We start from the raw sequence: 20987 nt of genomic DNA on the forward strand, positions 1-20987 counted from the left end.
ACTCCACCTGCCGCTTCTCTTTTAAGACCCTCCTTAAAACTCTGCCATTTTGACCAAGCTTTTGTCAACTGTCCTGATGTCTTCTTCATTAGCTCGAGGTAATTTTTTCCTTGTGATGTTTGACAATGTTAAAGGTTCTATAATAGAAATATCCAACATTATAACAGTGATAAAACTCAAAAGCCTGTCACTGATTGTAAAGTGCTTTGGAATATGTCCTTTTGTGGTCAGCAGCGAGGCTAGAACACTTGCTGCTGAACTGGAAGAAAGCCACCTACAATGATCATGTGATCTCGAATGGTAATTTCCCCATTCACGCAGGAGTTTCAACCTGGTCCTGAATCATGGGGATGTCTTGACACGCAACAGCAGTGACGATAGACGGCAGTTAGGCATTCAAATTGAAGAATTCATGCAGCGCAAACAATGAAGCTAAAGAGCTTAATACTCTTTACATCTCATTTAAATTTTCAGATAAAATAAGTTCACATGATAGAAGTGAAAATTGATTTTTAAAGAAATAGGTTTTAAAAATATGTGGGATTTTTAGTCACTGTGATGAAATTCTATGTTACACAGATATAAAATGAGGTTTCCAGGGCTTGTGAGGGTGGTCAGTGGTAATTATGAATGTAGTGCACAATTAAAAATCCAATTACACCTCATTGAACAAGATGTAACTTTTTCTTGGGGTTTTACAGCCATTTGATTGGCACCCATCCACTATCTGAAACATTAATTCTCTCCACCACTGACACACAGCGACAGCAATGTGTACCATCTACCAGATGTATTTCAGAAACTTAGCCTTCTTCGACAGCACCTTCCAAATCTCTAATCTCTACCACCTAGAATAACAAGAGCAGCAGATGCATAGGAACACCATTATCTGCAAGTTCTGACTTGGAACTATATTGCCATTCCTTCATTCTTGCTGGGCCCAAGTACTTGAACTCTCTTTCTCACAGCATTGTGAGTGTAACTATACCACATGACTGCAGCAGTTCAGGAAGTTGGCTCACAGCCACCTTCTCAAGGGGAATTAGGGGTGAGCAACAAATGCTGGCCTGCGAAGACGAACATACATTTTGCATGAATGAATAAAATTGTTATGTATCTGGGAATACATTCCTGCTGGCTATGTATCATGTTATATGTAGTGATGTCAGCAGAGTGGTTGTACAGGCTTTGAGCAGATCACCATCTTTGATTGCATGAGCAACACCCTTAATGAACCTCTCATTGTATTTTACAAGAATGCAGAGTGGGGGCTCCTCCATTTCTTTTCTTTTTGCGTCAATAAAGAAATATAACAGGAGAGAAAATTGGTGATGAGGATTGAAGCAGGAAAATCACTGGAAAGAAGATTTTCATGACTAACTGTGGGACAGCATCGGGAGCAGTGTAAGATTCTCAGGATGGGACTTGCACGTGCAAAAATGTCAGGCGAAGCACTGCTGGCGATTCAGAAGGTTTAAACAAATTTCCGACCGCAACTGTGAGGAGAGAAGACTGGCAGTCGGGGGGGGGAGGAGACTTGCTTGCGTTGAAGTGAGTAGTGACTGGGCTGCAAGCTGCGCATATGGCAAAGCTACACCAACTGCAGAGAACGGGGATTTCAAAGTCTGCTAACTTTGTACGAGCCACTACCCGGGAAAGAAGTCAAAATACTCAGGCAAAGAGAGGAAAAATGTCCTAATTGCTTGTTCAAGGGATTGCTTGTGCCATACTTTCCAATTCAGTTGGAAAAGAGGAAGTGTAGACTCTAGGAGCCGGGATCCAAATTTGGCAGGATAAACGGGCACCATGGGCTTGTTTGATGAGGGTTATGAGACATAGAATTTATATGAGGAAAGATTTTAATTGTTTTTAATAGCTAATCAGACACCTGAAGACCTAAAGGTCACAACATTTCTCAGCTCAGTTGGCTGTAAAACATTAATGCTGCTACATAATCTTGCTTAACCAGCAAAGCCAGGAGACAAGTCCTTCAGTGAACTGATGAAAACCATTATTGATTGCAGAAAGGATTTTGTTCCACAATCATAGTCAGGAAGAAGGTGAAAGTATATTACAGTTTGTAGCTGGATCTTGTAAATTTAGAGAAAAAACACTTGATGATACTCTTAGATAAAGGCTGCACATCTTTGGACTATGGGAGGAAACCAGAGCACCAAGAGGAAACCCACGCAGAACGGGGAGAATGTGAAAACTCCACACAGTCATCCAAGACTGGAATTGAACTAGGGTCCATGATGCTGTGAGGCAGCAGTACTAACTGATGTGCCACCATGCCGCCCACAGCTTCGGCTAAACTGGGAAAACGTCAATTAGTGGGTTCAAAGAGCAACCTGCTACAATTTCTGAAGAAGTACGAGAAGGTGTTCAAAGATTCACTCGGTCCTATGACTGGAGTTGAGCTGCACCTTAAAATCAAGCCAGACAGCATGCCCAAATACCTCAAAGCTAAAACCGTACCATATATCATCATGCCTACAGTTGAAGAAGAACTGGACAGATTATTAAGGACAGGAGTCATTTAGTCTGTTGCTACAAGTGATTGGACCAATTATTCCTATATTAAAACAGGATGGCTCAGTGACAATTTGTGGTGATTCTAAAACTACTATTAACCCATTTTTGTGCCTAGATCATTATCCACTGATGTTGATTGAAGACTTGTTTGCTATGATTTCTGGAGAACAAAAATTAAGTAAAATTGATCTTTCACAGGCTTATCCGCAGATGAATATGGCTGCCGAATCACAGCTACTAATCATCATAGTGGCGCAAAAAGGTCTGATTCGTTACAGAAGAATTCCTTTTGTAATAACATCTGCGTCTTCTCTTTATTACAGATCCATGGATCAAATTCTAAATGAGTTGAATGGAGTGCAACATCATTTAGATGACATACTCATCACCGGTTCTAGCGAACAGGAACATTTCGATAATTTGGAAGCTACCCTGAAGCAATTACAGAGCCACACCTGAGAGTTAAGAAGAAATGGTATGACTTTTTCAAGTCATCCATAAATTACCTTGGTCTTGTTATCAACCCAGATGGTTTACTCTGTGATGGATGTAGAAATTGTTATATGTTACATTATCTAGGGCGCGATTCTCTGCAAATGCGGAGAGTCGTAAAGGCTGCCGTGAAACTGGCCGTGTTTCACGGCAGCCTCCGCGCCCCCTCCCGGGACCCGATTCTCCCCCCCGGGCGGGGCTAGCAGCGCGACCCCGTGAAGCACGGCATCGCGGGCTTAGCGACCGTCACTAAGTCCGCGCGCCAAGCGTCACGGCGGCTGACGCGCACGATGACATCAGCCGCGCATGCGCGGGTTGGACGGCTCCAACCCGCGCATGCGCGGATGACGTCATCACGCAGATGCGTCAAACCTGCGCATGCTCGGGCCATCATGCCCCTCAGCCGCCCCGCGGACTGATCCTGCGGGGCGGCGGAGGAACAAATAGTGCGCGGGTACCGGACCCGATGCCCGCGATCGGTGCCCACCGATCGCAGGCCCATGCCATCCTTGGCACGGCCGTGTTGCGGCCGTGCCAATCGGTGCCATGGTTGTCCAGGACGGCACTTTGCAGCCATTTTCACGAACGGTGAGAGCAGGTGTGATTGCGTTCGTGAAAACGGCCGTAAAGGCCTTGGAACTCGGCCCATCGGCCTGGGGAGAATCGCTGTTCGCCATAAAAAACGGTGAGCAGCGATTTGTGTCGTGGGGCGGCCATGGGGGGAGGGGGAGAATAGCGGGAGGGCGGGAAAAATGTCAGGAAGGCCCTCCCGCTATTCTCCGACCCGTTGTGGGCAGCGGAGAATCGCGCCCCTAGTCTTTTGCAATAATTTTATTAAAAATCCTGGTTTAAAATACATACAGGCAGTGTGTCTACTAAAGCTGTAATTGAAGAGTTATAAAAGCTGAGGTAATGACTGATTGCAACCACATACTTGTTTATAGTTAAAGGGCGAATGGAATTGTGTTTTGAATGCAGGAGATTCCTTGGAGTGTAGATAGTTTATGAGGGAATGCTATTTAGTCCTAGCTCAGCAGGTCAAGAAACTTAGTAGGATACAGATGATGTAATTAATGGGAGGAGCCAGGTCTGTCTGCAGTTTTTCAGTCTGTTATAAGATTTTAAATCGAACAGCAGTTATCCCAAGCAAGTAAGCTGTTTTGTTCACTTTATTTATAAATGGCATTTGAACTGTATTGGGTTGCTTAATTGGAATTAGTAGCAGATGCAAATAAAAAGTTCATGTTTTCCCTTTGTTTAAGAACTGTTTGAATTATAATTGTAAATTTATTTCTTTGCTGTTAATGTGGTTAATTCGATGTTTAAATTGAAGTTTGTTTGAAAATAAAAGATACCTATTGGTCAGAGTCATCACTCCTCACAGTTTTACAAATTGAAAAATTGTTTGGGGTTTTCGTTCCGGTATTCTAACAAATGCTGGGGTCTGGTCCAGTATCCTAACAACTCAAAGAGCCGAAGAAAATGTCAGCAATCTAAAAAGCACCACATTCTCACAATGTTTTTAGGATTGATTAATTATTGTGGTAAATTCGTGCCGAATTTAGCAATACGATTGAAGCCTTTATATGCCTTGTTACGTGCCAAACAGGCATGACACTGGTCAGAAGAATGTGAAAATGCATACAACAAAGTGAAATAAGCTTCACTGAAGTCAGAGCTGTTGCTATAATCCCAAGATGAAGTTGCAAAAGCTTGTGATGTCTCACTCTATGGGGGTGGTGCAGTCATCTTACACATTATGCCTTCAGGTGCAGAACAACCAATAGCATTTGCTCCACGCACACTTACGAGTGCAGAGATGAATTACGCTCAGCTAGAAAATGAAGCTTTGAGCATCATTTTCAGTTTAAAGAGGTTCTACCACTACTTTTATGGGCATTATCCTTTTGACAAATAATCGACCCTTGACTACAATCTTTGGATCATGTAAATGTTTACCTTCTTTGGCAGCTAGAAGATTACAAAGGTGGTCACTGATATCGTCAGCACACACTTATGATATCCAGTGTTAAATTAGAGCAGCATGCAAAGGCTGATGCTTGATCATGATTGCCGTTACAAGTCAAACATGACCCCGAAGAACATTTTGTCAATATTTAGTATTTCCCGCTCGTGGAGAGTATTTCAGGCTTCAACTTAAGTTCAAAGATATATAAGAAACAATCCAATGATGGAGAAGGTGATGGACTTGGTCCAAAAAGCAACGCTGACAGACATTTATAGGAAAAATCCAAAAATCAAGCCCTACTTCACATGAAGACTTGAATTGATAGTACAGAATGGAGTTATATTATGGGAAGTCATGTGATTATTCCTCAGTGCCTACATGGTAGAATCCTTGACTAACTGCATGAGGTGTGGTAAGGATGATGGAATTAGCATCCAGTTATTTTTGGTGGCCAGGATTAGATGCTCAAATTGAAGAGAAAGTTTGGCAATGCCAGTCTTGTGCAAAACTAAGGAACACTCCACCATTACAACCATTACATCCATGGGAATGACTGACTTAGCCATGGCGGAGAATACATATCGATTATGCTGCTCCACTGGAAGGTCCCATGTTCTCGGTGACTATGGAAATGCACTCGAAATGGCCAGGAGTCACGATAATTGTGAAAGCGAAATTAATATGAGGATTAGCTGTCCACTTAGAGAATACATTAATATTAGTTGCTATCAAAGAAAAGGCACTTGCTAAAGCATGATGGGAATGCTTGTCTATATTTTGACAGTGCTTTTGAACAAATCTTAGAAGGTCGGGTAATGTCAACAAAATACTGCTGCCAAACAGCTAAAACCTTATTCTGCGGACAAGTTGTTTTAGAGTTGTTTGAGCAAGGGCAAGAAATACGTACTAGATAATGAACCAAGAGCATTCTCAAGGTTTGTTTAACATAAACATGACCAGCCAGGTGCAGTTTACGTATGGAATTGTTTATTTCAAACTATAAAGATATGTGGTTTCTGCTGTGTAGTTTCAGAATGCTGTGAAGTGGCTATTTGGCTGTTGCAGCCTCTCCACGATATTGTGTGAATAAAATCCTAAAACAAATCTCGAAGCCTCTGTCTAATCATTATTTCCACGACAATAATTAAATCAATGACAACTGAACAGATCATTGAGAAATTTGATGAAGTATTCGCAAGATTTGGAACACCAGAGCAGATTGTCAGTGATAATGATACGCAGTTTACTTCAAAGTAGTTTCAGGACCACTTTAAGCGGAATGGTATACACCATATCAAGTCAGCTCTGTATTATCCAGCAACTAATGGATTGGCCAAACATTTTGTGCAATCATTAAATAATTTTGTTAAAGTATTGAAGGACCATGATGTTATAACCCCAACATAGGTTAAGGAATAAGGACAATCCGATTCATCATGGCCTCCACGGAATATGAAGTTCTCCAGTAATGGGGGTGGGGATTTCCCCTAACAAGGGCAGACCTCACGAGTATAAAAACCCTGATATGGGTGCAGGTCAGGGAGGGATATCCTTTGGGCAGTGGAGATTTGATTGCATTTCTAATAAACCTCATTCGTGGTTTTCTACCTGCAGTTTCCTGCACATTGCTTTGGTGGATTTAACACAGGGAACATTATCAAGAAGACTAAACAAATTTCTAATACCTATTGGAACACTGTACATGCTACCACATGAAGTTCACTAGCAATGCTGTTGTCAAGCGGAAATTATGAACACAGTTTGATTTGTTAATTCCACCTAATACTTCAGAGATTGTCAAACGGCAACAACAAACGCAAATTGCTGGAGGGAAAAATTCTCTAAAAGATGAGTATTTAACCAGGGAGAGAAAGTGCTAGTGAGGAGGTACACCACCAATGGGAAATGGGTAGCAGCTATGATCCTAGTGAAGACAGGTCTGATATCATGCTGTATAGATGAATGATGAAAGATTTTGGGAATGTCATGCTGATTGGGGTGGCACGTTGGCACAGTGGTACGCACTGCCATCTCACAGTGCCAGAGACCCAGGTTCAATTCCAGAGTTTGCACTTTCTCCCCATTGTCTGCTTGGGTTTCCTCCAGGTACTCCAGTTTCCTCCCACAGTCCAAAAATGTGCAGGTTAGGTGGATTGGCCATGCTAAATTGCCCCTTAGTGTTCAGGGATGTGTGGGTTAAGTGATGCTTCACCAGGATTTGGACATGCTGAGTGAATGGGCACATGCATGGCAGATGCAGTATAATATGGATAAATATGAGGTTATCCAATTTGTTAGCAACAATAGGAAGGCAGATTATTATTTGGTGCAAATTGAGAGAGCTGAATACTCAGCAAGACCTAGGTGTCCTCGTGCATTAGCCGCTGAAAGTAAGCGAGAGGTACAGCAGGCAGTAAGGAAGGCAAATTATATGTTGGCCTTCATTGCAAGGGGATTTGAGTATAGGAATAGGGATGTTTCACTGCAATTGCATAGGGCATTGGTGAGGCCACACTTGCAGCACTGTGTGCAGTGTTGGTATCCATATGTGAGGAAGGAGGCAACACAGCAAAGGTTTACCGGGCTGATTCCTGGGATGGTGGGATTGTCATATGAGGGGAGATTAAGTCAGTTAGAATTATATTAATTGGATTTTAGAAGAGTGAGGAGGGATCTCATAGAAATTTATAAAATTCTAGCAGGGTTAGACAGTATAGTTTCAGAAAGAATGTTCCCGATGGTGGGGGTGTCCAGAACTAGGAGTCATGTTTGAGGATAAGGGGTAAACTTTTTAGAACAAAGGAGAAATTTCTTTACCCATAGAGTGGTGAATCTGTGGAATTTATTGCCACAAAAAGTAGTTGGGGCAAAAATGTTGGGTGGGATTCTCCAACCCCCCGTCGGGTTGGAGAATCACGGGGGGGGGGGGGGGGGGGGGGGGGGGGGGGTGAGAATCCCACCCCGCCGCCTGCTGCCGGATTCTCCGGCGCCGGTTTTTCGGCGGGGGACGGGAATTGTGTCGCGCTGGTCGGGAGCTGTTGGCAGTGGCCACCCCCACCCCCCGGCGATTCTCCGCTCCGCGATGGGCTGAGTGGCCGCCCATTTTTCTGCCAGTCCCGCCGCCTTAAATCAAACAAGGTCCTTACCGACGGGACCTGGCTCTGCGGGTAGCCTACGGAGATCTCGGCGGGGCGCGGGGTGATCTGATCCCGGGAGGGCCATGGTGGCCTGGCCCGCGATCGAGGCCCACTGATCTGCGGGCGGGCCTGTGCCGTGGGGGCACTCTTTCCATCCACGCCGGCCGCTGTAACGGTCCGCCATGGCCGGCACGGAGAAGAACCCCCCTGCGCATGTGCTGGGATCACGCCAGAACACGCTGGCGCTCCCGCATGTACGCCAACTCGCACCGGCCAGCGGAGGCACTTCAACGCTGGTTGGCGTGACGCCAACCAGGCCTAGCCCCTGAATAGCCGGATAGTGGAGAATCCCGGCTGTTATGTCACTTCAAGAAGGAATTAGATACAGCTCTTGGGGCTAAAGGGATCAAGGGATATGGGGGTGGCGGGGGGGGGGGGGGGGGGGAGGTGGGATCACGGCATTGACCTTGATCAGCCATGATCATAATGAATGGTGGAGCAGGCTCGAAGGGCTGAATGGCCTCCTCCTGCTTCTATTTTCTATGTTTCTATGTATCACAGTGAGAATGCGAGTTTCCCTGATTTTCAAAGTGAGGATGGGAGTTTCACTCTGGTTTTCGTGTTGTTCTCTGCCTTGCTCTATCCATATGGCTTCGATGTGTGGTGTTGATCAGAGAACAACAAATTTTGTAAACCAACAAAACTATTTTATTCAACACTATGAACTGGATTCGATACTTATCCCGAAGAAACAGTTGATTGACCACACATAAACTATACTCACTATACTCATGTACAGCTAATTCATGAACAGATTAAACTACTCTCGTCTCTCTCATTATCTTCAGTCCTCCTAGCCAGCTCCTGCTCCTGCCAACTACTCCAACCTTTTGTCCCACAAGGCTCAGCATAATTCCTTATATACTTCGAGAATTAGTTCCCTCTAGTGGCTATCTATATACATTTCATAAACCCTTACATTACTATCACGGGAGCATTGTGGATAGCACAATCGCTTCACAGCTCCAGGGTCCCAGGTTCGATTCCGGCTTGGGTCGCTGTCTGTGCGGAGTCTGCACATCCTCCCCATGTGTGCGTGGGTTTCCTCTGGGTGCTCTGGTTTCCTCCCACAGTCCAAAGATTTGCAGGTTAGGTGGATTGGCCATGATAAATTGCCCTTAGTGTCCAAAATTGCCCTTGGTGTTGGGTGGGGTTGCTGGGTTGTGGGGATGGGGTGGAGTTGTTGACCTTGGGTGGGGTGCTCTTTCCGGGAGCCGGTGCGGACTCGATGGGCTGAATGGCCTCCTTCTGCACTGTAAATTCTATGATATCATGTACGATAATGCCACAGTTTTCACAGTGAGGATGGGAGTTTAACTCTGGTTTTACAATGAGGATGGGAGTTTCACTCTGGTTTTCACAATGAGGACGGGAGTTTCACTCTGGTTTTCACAGTGAGGATGGGAGTTTCATTCTAGTCTTCACAGTGAAGATGGGAGTTTCTCTCTGGTTTTCAACACTGAGGATGGGAGTTACACTCTGGTCTTCACAGTGAAGATGCAAGTTTCACTCTGGATTTCACAGTGAAGATGGGAGTTACACTCTGGTCTTCACAGTGAAGATGCGAGTTTCACTCTGGATTTCACAGTGAGGATGGGAGTTTCACTCTGGTCTTCACAGTGAGGATTGGAGTTTCATTCTGGTTTACGCAGAGGTATGGTGTTTGCGTGTTGTTGTTCTCTGGAGACCCAGTAGGTGGCGCAGTGAGGGATTTGCAGCTTCCGGTCTGTTGGTGGGGGCCGTTGCGACCGGAAGTTGATTTCTTTGAACCGGGAGGCGGTAAAAGATGATGGAGAAGCGGGGAGAAACGGTTCAAAGAGCAGGTTTGAGGGGCGGGAGGAGGAAGCGGAGAGAGCGGAGCCGGGCCTGAGACATCCCTGAACCGTTAACATGGGCACCAGGGCGGATCAGCAGCTGTTAATTGTGGTTTCTGTCCTGGAAGGTAAATCCGAGCCCGTGAGTGAGTGAGTGAGAACTGTACCCCCGCCTCCAAACCCCCGGGATCTCCCCCTCTACCCCCCAAATTCAGGGATCTCTCTCCCCCCCCCCAAACCCCCGGGATGTCTATTCCCCCCCCTCCCTCCAAACCGCCGGGATCTCTTCCCCCAAACCCCCGGGATCTCTTCCCCCAAACCCCCGGGATCTCGTCCCCCAAACCCCCGGAATCTCTTCCCCCAAACCCCCGGGATCTCTTCCCCCGAACCCCCCCCCGGGATCTCTTCCCCCGAACCCCCCCCGGGATCTCTTCCCCGAACCCCCCCGGGATCTCTTCCCCCGAACCCCCCCGGGATCTCTTCCCCCGAACCCCCCCGGGATCTCTTCCCCCGAACCCCCCGGGATCTCTTCCCCCGAACCCCCCGGGATCTCTTCCCCCGAACCCCCCGGGATCTCTTCCCCCGAACCCCCGGGATCTCTTCCCCCGAACCCCCCGGGATCTCTTCCCCCGAACCCCCCGGGATCTCTTCCCCCGAACCCCCCGGGATCTCTTCGCCCGAACCCCCCGGGATCTCTTCCCCCGAACCCCCCGGGATCTCTTCCCCCGAACCCCCCGGGATCTCTTCCCCCGAACCCCCGGGATCTCTTCCCCCGAACCCCCCGGGATCTCTTCCCCCGAACCCCCCGGGATCTCTTCCCCCGAACCCCCCGGGGAACCCCCCGGGACCTCTTCCCCGAACCCCCCGGGACCTCTTCCCCCGAACCCCCCGGGATCTCTTCCCCCGAACCCCCCGGGATCTCTTCCCCCGAACCCCCCGGGATCTCTTCCCCCGAACCCCCGGGATCTCTTCCCCCGAACCCCCCGGGATCTCTTCCCCCGAACCCCCCGGGATCTCTTCCCCGAACCCCCCGGGATCTGTTCCCCCGAACCCCCGGGATCTGTTCCCCCGAACCCCCCGGGATCTGTTCCCCCGAACCCCCCGGGATCTGTTCCCCCGAACCCCCCGGGATCTGTTCCCCCGAACCCCCCGGGATCTGTTCCCCCGAACCCCCCGGGATCTCTTCCCCCGAACCCCCCGGGACCTGTTCCCCCGAACCCCCCGGGATCTCTTCCCCCGAACCCCCCGGGATCTCTTCCCCCGAACCCCCCGGGATCTCTTCCCCCGAACCCCCCGGGATCTCTTCCCCCGAACCCCCCGGGATCTCTTCCCCCGAACCCCCCGGGATCTCTTCCCCCGAACCCCCCGGGATCTCTTCCCCCCGAACCCCCCGGGATCTCTTCCCCCGAACCCCCACCCGGGATCTCTTCCCCGAACCCCCCCCGGGATCTCTTCCCCGAACCCCCACCCCGGGATCTCTTCCCCCGAACCCAAACCCCGGGATCTCTTCCCCCGAACCCAAACCCCGGGATCTCTTCCCCCGAACCCAAACCCCGGGATCTCTTCCCCCGAACCCAAACCCCGGGATCTCTTCCCCCGAACCCAAACCCCGGGATCTCTTCCCCCGAACCCCAACCCCGGGATCTCTTCCCCCGAACCCAAACCCCGGGATCTCTTCCCCCGAACCCAAACCCCGGGATCTCTTCCCCCGAACCCAAACCCCGGGATCTCTTCCCCCGAACCCAAACCCCGGGATCTCTTCCCCCGAACCCAAACCCCGGGATCTCTTCCCCGAACCCAACCCCGGGATCTCTTCCCCGACCCAAACCCCGGGATCTCTTCCCCCGAACCCAAACCCCGGGATCTCTTCCCCCGAACCCAAACCCCGGGATCTCTTCCCCGAACCCAAACCCCGGGATCTCTTCCCCCGAACCCAAACCCCGGGATCTCTTCCCCCGAACCCAAACCCCGGGATCTCTTCCCCGAACCCAAACCCCGGGATCTCTTCCCCCGAACCCAAACCCCGGATCTCTTCCCCCGAACCCACCCCCCGGGATCTCTTCCCCCGAACCCAAACCCCGGGATCTCTTCCCCCGAACCCAAACCCCGGGATCTCTTCCCCCGAACCCAAACCCCGGGATCTCTTCCCCCGAACCCAAACCCCGGGATCTCTTCCCCCGAACCCAAACCCCGGGATCTCTTCCCCCGAACCCAAACCCCGGGATCTCTTCCCCCGAACCCAAACCCCGGGATCTCTTCCCCCGAACCCAACCCCGGGATCTCTTCCCCCGAACCCCAAACCCCGGATCTCTTCCCCGAACCCAAACCCCGGGATCCTTCCCCCGAACCCAAACCCCGGATCTCTTCCCCGAACCCAAAACCCCGGGATCTCTTTCCCCCGAACCCAAACCCCGGGATTCTCTTCCCCCGAACCCCCACCCCGGGATCTCTTCCCCCGACCCAAACCCCGGGATCTCTTCCCCCGAACCCAAACCCCGGGATCTCTTCCCCCGAACCCAAAACCCGGGATCTCTTCCCCCGAACCCAAACCCCGGGAATCTCTCCCCCGAACCCAAACCCGGGGATCTCTTCCCCCGAACCCAAACCCCGGGATCTCTTCCCCCGAACCCAAACCCGGATCTCTTCCGCCGAACCCAAACCACTGGATCTCTTCCCCCGAACCCAAACCCCGGATCTCTTCCCCCGAACCCAAACCCCGGGATCTCTTCCCCCGAACGCCAAACCCCGGGATCTCTTCCCCCGAACCCAAACCCCGGGATCTCTTCCCCCGAACCCAAACCCCGGGATCTCTTCCCCCGAACCCAAACCCCGGGATCTCTTCCCCGAACCCAAACCCCGGGATCTCTTCCCCCGAACCCAAACCCCGGGATCTCTTCCCCCGAACCCAAACCCCGGGATCTCTTCCCCCGAACCCAAACCCCGGGATCTCTTCCCCCGAACCCAAACCCCGGGATCTCTTCCCCCGAACCCAAACCCCGGGATCTCTTCCCCGAACCCAAACCCCGGGATCTCTTCCCCCGAACCCAAACCCCGGGATCTCTTCCCCCGAACCCAAACCCCGGGATCTCTTCCCCCGAACCCAAACCCCGGGATCTCTTCCCCCGAACCCAAACCCCGGGATCTCTTCCCCGAACCCAAACCCCGGGATCTCTTCCCCCGAACCCAAACCCCGGGATCTCTTCCCCCGAACCCAAACCCCGGGATCTCTTCCCCCGAACCCAAACCCGGGATCTCTTCCCCCGAACCCAAACCCCGGGATCTCTTCCCCCGAACCCAACCCCGGGATCTCTTCCCCCGAACCCAAACCCCGGGATCTCTTCCCCCGAACCCAAACCCCGGGATCTCTTCCCCCGAACCCAAACCCCGGGATCTCTTCCCCCGAACCCAAACCCCGGGATCTCTTCCCCCGAACCCAAACCCCGGGATCTCTTCCCCCGAACCCAAACCCCGGGATCTCTTCCCCCGAACCCAAACCCCGGGATCTCTTCCCCGAACCCAAACCCCGGGATCTCTCTCCCCCGAACCCAAACCCCGGGATCTCTTCCCCCGAACCCAAACCCCGGGATCTCTTCCCCCGAACCCAAACCCCGGGATCTCTTCCCCCGAACCCAAACCCGGGATCTCTTCCCCCGAACCCAAACCCCGGGATCTCTTCCCCCGAACCCAAACCCCGGGATCCTCTTCCCCCGAACCCAAACCCCGGGATCTCTTCCCCGAACCCAACCCCGGGATCTCTTCCCCCGAACCCAAACCCCGGGATCTCTTCCCCCGAACCCAAACCCCGGATCTCTTCCCCCGAACCCAAACCCCGGGATCTCTTCCCCCGAACCCAAACCCCGGGATCTCTTCCCCCGAACCCAAACCCCGGGATCTCTTCCCCCGAACCCAAACCCCGGGATCTCTTCCCCCGAACCCAAACCCCGGGATCTCTTCCCCCGAACCCAAACCCCGGGATCTCTTCCCCCGAACCCAAACCCCGGGATCTCTTCCCCCGAACCCAAACCCCGGGATCTCTTCCCCCGAACCCAAACCCCGGGATCTCTTCCCCCGAACCCAAACCCCGGGATCTCTTCCCCCGAACCCAAACCCCGGGATCTCTTCCCCCGAACCCAAACCCCGGGATCTCTTCCCCCGAACCCAAACCCCGGGATCTCTTCCCCCGAACCCAAACCCCGGGATCTCTTCCCCCGAACCCAACCCCGGGATCTCTTCCCCCGAACCCAAACCCCGGGATCTCTTCCCCCCGAACCCAAACCCCGGGATCTCTTCCCCCGAACCCAAACCCCGGGATCTCTTCCCCCGAACCCAAACCCCGGGATCTCTTCCCCCGAACCCAAACCCCGGGATCTCTTCCCCCGAACCCAAACCCCGGGATCTCTTCCCCCGAACCCAAACCCCGGGATCTCTTCCCCGAACCCAAACCCCGGGATCTCTTCCCCCGAACCCAAACCCCGGGATCTCTTCCCCCGAACCCAAACCCCGGGATCTCTTCCCCCGAACCCAAACCCCGGGATCTCTTCCCCCGAACCCAAACCCCGGGATCTCTTCCCCCGAACCCAAACCCCGGGATCTCTTCCCCCGAACCCAAACCCCGGGATCTCTTCCCCCGAACCCAAACCCCGGGATCTCTTCCCCCGAACCCAAACCCCGGGATCTCTTCCCCCGAACCCAAACCCCGGGATCTCTTCCCCCGAACCCAAACCCCGGATCTCTTCCCCCGAACCCAAACCCCGGGATCTCTTCCCCCGAACCCAAACCCCGGGATCTCTTCCCCCGAACCCAAACCCCGGGATCTCTTCCCCCGAACCCAAACCCCGGGATCTCTTCCCCCGAACCCAAACCCCGGATCTCTTCCCCCGAACCCAACCCCGGGATCTCTTCCCCCGAACCCAAACCCCGGGATCTCTTCCCCCGAACCCAAACCCCGGGATCTCTTCCCCCGAACCCAAACCCCGGGATCTCTTCCCCCGAACCCAAACCCCGGGATTCTTCCCCCGAACCCAACCCCGGGATCTCTTCCCCCGAACCCCAAACCCCGGGATCTCTTCCCCCCGAACCCAACACCCCGGGATCTCTTCCCCCGAACCCAAACCCCGGGATCTCTTCCCCCGAACCCAAACCCCGGGATCTCTTCCCCCGAACCCAAACCCCGGGATCTCTTCCCCCGAACCCAAACCCCGGGATCTCTTCCCCGAACCCAAACCCCGGGATCTCTTCCCCCGAACCCAAACCCCGGGATCTCTTCCCCCGAACCCAAACCCCGGGATCTCTTCCCCCGAACCCAAACCCCCGGGATCTCTTCCCCCGAACCCAAAACCCCGGGATCTCTTCCCCCGAACCCAAACCCCGGGATCTCTTCCCCCGAACCCAAACCCCGGGATCTCTTCCCCCGAACCCACACCCCGGGATCTCTTCCCCCGAACCCCAAACCCCGGGATCTCTTCCCCCGAACCCACACCCCGGATCTCTTCCCCCGAACCCAAACCCCGGGATCTCTTCCCCCGAACCCAAACCCCGGGATCTCTTCCCCCGAACCCAAACCCCGGGATCTCTTCCCCCGACCCAAACCCCGGGATCTCTTCCCCCGAACCCAACCCCGGGATCTCTTCCCCCGAACCCAACCCCGGGATCTCTTCCCCCGAACCCAAACCCCGGGATCTCTTCCCCCGACCCAAACCCCGGGATCTCTTCCCCCGAACCCAAAACCCCGGGATCTCTTCCCCCGAACCCCAACCCCCGGATCTCTTCCCCCCGAACCCAAAACCCGGGATCTCTTCCCCCGAACCCAAAACCCCGGGATCTCTTCCCCCGAACCCAAACCCCGGGATCTCTTCCCCCGAACCCAACCCGGGATCTCTTCCCCCGAACCCAAACCCCGGATCTCTTCCCCGAACCCAAACCCGGATCTCTTCCCCCGAACCCAACCCCGGGATCTCTTCCCCCGAACCCAAACCCCGGGATCTTCTTCCCCCGAACCCAAACCCGGGATCTCTTCCCCCGAACCCAAACCCCGGGATCTCTTCCCCCGAACCCAAACCCCGGGATCTCTTCCCCCGAACCCAAACCCCGGGATCTCTTCCCCCGAACCCAAACCCCGGGATCTCTTCCCCCGAACCCCAACCCCGGGATCTCTTCCCCCGAACCCAAACCCCCGGGATCTCTTCCCCCGAACCCAAACCCCGGGATCTCTTCCCCCGAACCCAAACCCCGGGATCTCTTCCCCCGAACCCAAACCCCGGGATCTCTTCCCCCGAACCCAAACCCCGGGATCTCTTCCCCCGAACCCAAACCCCGGGATCTCTTCCCCCGAACCCAAACCCCGGGATCTCTTCCCCCGAACCCAAACCCCGGGATCTCTTCCCCCCGAACCAAACCCCGGGATCTCTTCCCCCGAACCCAAACCCCGGGATCTCTTCCCCCGAACCCAAACCCCGGGATCTCTTCCCCCGAACCCAAACCCCGGGATCTCTTCCCCCGAACCCAAACCCCGGGATCTCTTCCCCCGAACCCAACCCCCGGGATCTCTTCCCCCGAACCCAAACCCCGGGATCTCTTCCCCCGAACCCAAACCCCGGGATCTCTTCCCCCGAACCCAAACACCCGGGATCTCTTCCCCCGAACCCAAACCCCGGGGTCTCTTCCCCCGAACCCAAACCCGGGGCTCTCTTCCCCCGAACCCAAACCCCGTGGTCTCTTCCCCCGAACCCAAACCCCGGGTCTCTTCCCCCGAACCCAAACCCCGGGGTCTCTTCCCCCGAACCCAAACCCCGGGATCTCTTCCCCCGAACCCAAACCCCGGGGTCTCTTCCCCCGAACCCAAACCCCGGGGTCTCTTCCCCCGAACCCAAACCCCGGGGTCTCTTCCCCCGAACCCAAACCCCGGGGTCTCTTCCCCCGAACCCAAACCCCGGGGTCTCTTCCCCCGAACCCAAACCCCGGGGTCTCTTCCCCCGAACCCAAACCCGGGGTCTCTTCCCCCGAACCCAAACCCCGGGGTCTCTTCCCCGAACCCAAACCCCGGGGTCTCTTCCCCCGAACCCAAACCCCGGGGTCTCTTCCCCCGAACCCAAACCCCGGGGTCTCTTCCCCCGAACCCAAACCCCGGGGTCTCTTCCCCCGAACCCAAACCCCGGGGTCTCTTCCCCCGAACCCAAACCCCGGGGTCTCTTCCCCCGAACCCAAACCCCGGGGTCTCTTCCCCCGAACCCAAACCCCGGGGTCCCTTCCCCCGAACCCAAAACCCCGGGGTCTCTTCCCCCGAACCCAAACCCCGGGGTCTCTTCCCCCGAACCCAAACCCCGGGGTCTCTTCCCCCGAACCCAAACCCCGGGGTCTCTTCCCCCGAACCCAAACCCCGGGGTCTCTTCCCCCGAACCCAAACCCCGGGGTCTCTTCCCCCGAACCCAAACCCCGGGGTCTCTTCCCCCGAACCCAAACCCCGGGGTCTCTTCCCCCGAACCCAAACCCCGGGGTCTCTTCCCCCGAACCCAAACCCCGGGGTCTCTTCCCCCGAACCCAAACCCCGGGGTCTCTTCCCCCGAACCCAAACCCCGGGGTCTCTTCCCCCGAACCCAAACCCCGGGGTCTCTTCCCCCGAACCCAAACCCCGGGTCGCTTCCCCCGAACCCAAACCCCCGGGGTCTCTTCCCCCGAAACCCAAACCCCGGGGTCTCTTCCCCCCGAACCCAAACCCCGGGGTCTCTTCCCCGAACCCAAACCCCGGGGATCTCTTCCCCCGAACCCAAACCCCGGGGATCTCTTCCCCCGAACCCAAACCCCGGGATCTCTTCCCCCGAACCCAAACCCCGGGATCTCTTCCCCCGAACCCAACCCCGGGATCTCTTCCCCCGAACCCAAACCCGGGATCTCTTCCCCCGAACCCAAACCCCGGGATCTCTTCCCCCGAACCCAAACCCCGGGATCTCTTCCCCCGAACCCAAACCCCGGGATCTCTTCCCCCGAACCCAAACCCCGGGATCTCTTCCCCCGAACCCAAACCCCGGGATCTCTTCCCCCGAACCCCAAACCCCGGGATCTCTTCCCCCGAACCCAAACCCCGGGATCTCTTCCCCCGAACCCAAACCCCGGGATCTCTTCCCCCGAACCCAAACCCCGGGATCTCTTCCCCCGAACCCAAACCCCGGGATCTCTTCCCCCGAACCCAAACCCCGGGATCTCTTCCCCCGAACCCAAACCCCGGGATCTCTTCCCCCGAACCCAAACCCCGGGATCTCTTCCCCCGAACCCAAACCCCGGGATCTCTTCCCCCGAACCCAAACCCCGGGATCTCTTCCCCCGAACCCAAACCCCGGGATCTCTTCCCCCGAACCCAAACCCCGGGATCTCTTCCCCCGAACCCAAACCCCGGGATCTCTTCCCCCGAACCCAAACCCCGGGATCTCTTCCCCCGAACCCAAACCCCGGGATCTCTTCCCCCGAACCCAAACCCCGGGATCTCTTCCCCCGAACCCAAACCCCGGGATCTCTTCCCCCGAACCCAAACCCCGGGATCTCTTCCCCCGAACCCAAACCCCGGGATCTCTTCCCCCGAACCCAAACCCCGGGATCTCTTCCCCCGAACCCAAACCCCGGGATCTCTTCCCCCGAACCCAAACCCCGGATCTCTTCCCCCGAACCCAAACCCCGGGATCTCTTCCCCCGAACCCAAACCCCGGGATCTCTTCCCCCGAACCCAAACCCCGGGATCTCTTCCCCCGAACCCAAACCCCGGGATCTCTTCCCCCGAACCCAAACCCCGGATCTCTTCCCCCGAACCCAAACCCCGGGATCTCTTCCCCCGAACCCAAACCCCGGGATCTCTTCCCCCGAACCCAAACCCCGGGATCTCTTCCCCCGAACCCAAACCCCGGGATCTCTTCCCCCGAACCCAAACCCCGGGATCTCTTCCCCCGAACCCAAACCCCGGGATCTCCTCCCCCGCACCCAAACCCCGGGATCTCCTCCCCCGAACCCAACCCCCGGGATCTCCTCCCCCGAACCCAAACCCCGGGATCTCCTCCCCCGAACCCAAACCCCGGGATCTCCTCCCCCGAACCCAAACCCCGGGATCTCCCCCGAACCCAAACCCCAGGATCTCCCCCGAACCCCCCGGGATCTCCCCCGAACCCAAACCCAGGATCTCCCCCGAACCCAAACCCCAGGATCTCCCCCGAACCCAAACCCCAGGATCTCCCCCGAACCCCCCGGGATCTCCCCGAATCCAAACCCCAGGATCTCCCCCGAACCCAAACCCCAGGATCTCCCCCGAACCCCCCGGGATCTCCCCCGAACCCCCCGGGATCTCCCCCGAACCCAAACCCCAGGATCTCCCCCGAACCCAAACCCCAGGATCTCCCCCGAACCCCCCGGGATCTCCCCCGAACCCAAACCCCAGGATCTCCCCCGAACCCAAACCCCAGGATCTCCCCCGAACCCCCCGGGATCTCCCCCGAATCCAAACCCCAGGATCTCCCCCGAACCCAAACCCCAGGATCTCCCCCGAACCCCCCGGGATCTCTTCCCCCGAACCCAAACCCCGGGATCTCTTCCCCCGAACCCAAACCCCGGGATCTCTTCCCCCGAACCCAAACCCCGGGATCTCTTCCCCCGAACCCAAACCCCGGGATCTCTTCCCCCGAACCCAAACCCCGGGATCTCTTCCCCCGAACCCAAACCCCGGGATCTCTTCCCCCGAACCCAAACCCCGGGATCTCTTCCCCCGAACCCAAACCCCGGGATCTCTTCCCCCGAACCCAAACCCCGGGATCTCCTCCCCCGAACCCAAACCCCGGGATCTCCTCCCCCGAACCCAAACCCCGGGATCTCCTCCCCCGAACCCAAACCCCGGGATCTCCTCCCCCGAACCCAAACCCCGGGATCTCCCCCGAACCCAAACCCCGGGATCTCCCCCGAACCCAAACCCCGGGATCTCCCCCGAACCCAAACCCCGGGATCTCCCCCGAACCCAAACCCCGGGATCTCCCCCGAACCCCCCGGGATCTCCCCCGAACCCAAACCCCAGGATCTCCCCCGAACCCAAACCCCAGGATCTCCCCCGAACCCCCCGGGATCTCCCCGAATCCAAACCCCAGGATCTCCCCCGAACCCAAACCCCAGGATCTCCCCCGAACCCCCCGGGATCTCCCCCGAACCCCCCGGGATCTCCCCCGAACCCAAACCCCAGGATCTCCCCCGAACCCAAACCCCAGGATCTCCCCCGAACCCCCCGGGATCTCCCCCGAACCCAAACCCCAGGATCTCCCCCGAACCCAAACCCCAGGATCTCCCCCGAACCCCCCGGGATCTCCCCCGAATCCAAACCCCAGGATCTCCCCCGAACCCAAACCCCAGGATCTCCCCCGAACCCCCCGGGATCTCCCCCGAACCCAAACCCCGGGATCTCCTTCCCCCTCCCAAACCCCGGGATCTCCTTCCCCCCCCCCCTCCCAAACCCCGGGATCTCCTTCCCCCCCCCTCCCAAACCCCCGAGATCCCCTCCCCCCCCCCCAAAGCCCCCTGGGTTTCTTCCCCTCCCAAACCCTTGGAAACCCACCCCCCCAAACTCTTGGGATCTCCCTCCCCAACCCCTAGCAGCTCCCCCCCCCCCCCCCCCCCCCCAGAAAGAAACCCTGGGATCTCCCCTCCCTCCCCCGCAAACCCCTGGGATCTCCACTCCCCCTCAATATCCTTTGGATTCCCCCCTCCCACAGCCCTGGGTCATTCCCCCCCCCCCCCCAAACCCCCCCCAAAAAACCTGGGATCGCCCAAATCCCCGGGATCATTCTTTCCCCCACCCCAAACTCCCTGGAATCGCCTGCCCGCCCCATCCCTGGGATCTCATCTCCCCCACCCCGCAGGATCTCCCCCACCACCTATCCTCCGCGTGAACCAAATGTGACGCTGGGGAACCAGGATGTTCTGGGCCTATAAGTCTTTTCTCTTCTCCCCCCTCTCACCCCA

At 55.7% G+C, this 20987-nt stretch overlaps 1 protein-coding gene across 2 annotated transcripts in view; it reads left to right on the forward strand.

The window, feature by feature from the left end:
• The first annotated feature begins 9954 nt into the window (after positions 1-9954).
• Positions 9955-20987, forward strand: part of LOC119970416 (centrosomal protein of 120 kDa) — a 121553-nt gene continuing 110520 nt past the window's right edge. For both annotated transcript variants that reach the window (XM_038805006.1, XM_038805007.1), the window contains exon 1: positions 9955-10135. In XM_038805006.1, coding sequence (XP_038660934.1) covers positions 10084-10135 — 52 coding nt within the window. In that variant the 5' untranslated portion in view covers positions 9955-10083. The remainder of the gene's footprint in view (positions 10136-20987) is intronic.

This window comes from Scyliorhinus canicula, chromosome 8 (assembly GCF_902713615.1).
Source record: "Scyliorhinus canicula chromosome 8, sScyCan1.1, whole genome shotgun sequence".
Lineage (NCBI taxonomy): Eukaryota > Metazoa > Chordata > Chondrichthyes > Carcharhiniformes > Scyliorhinidae > Scyliorhinus > Scyliorhinus canicula.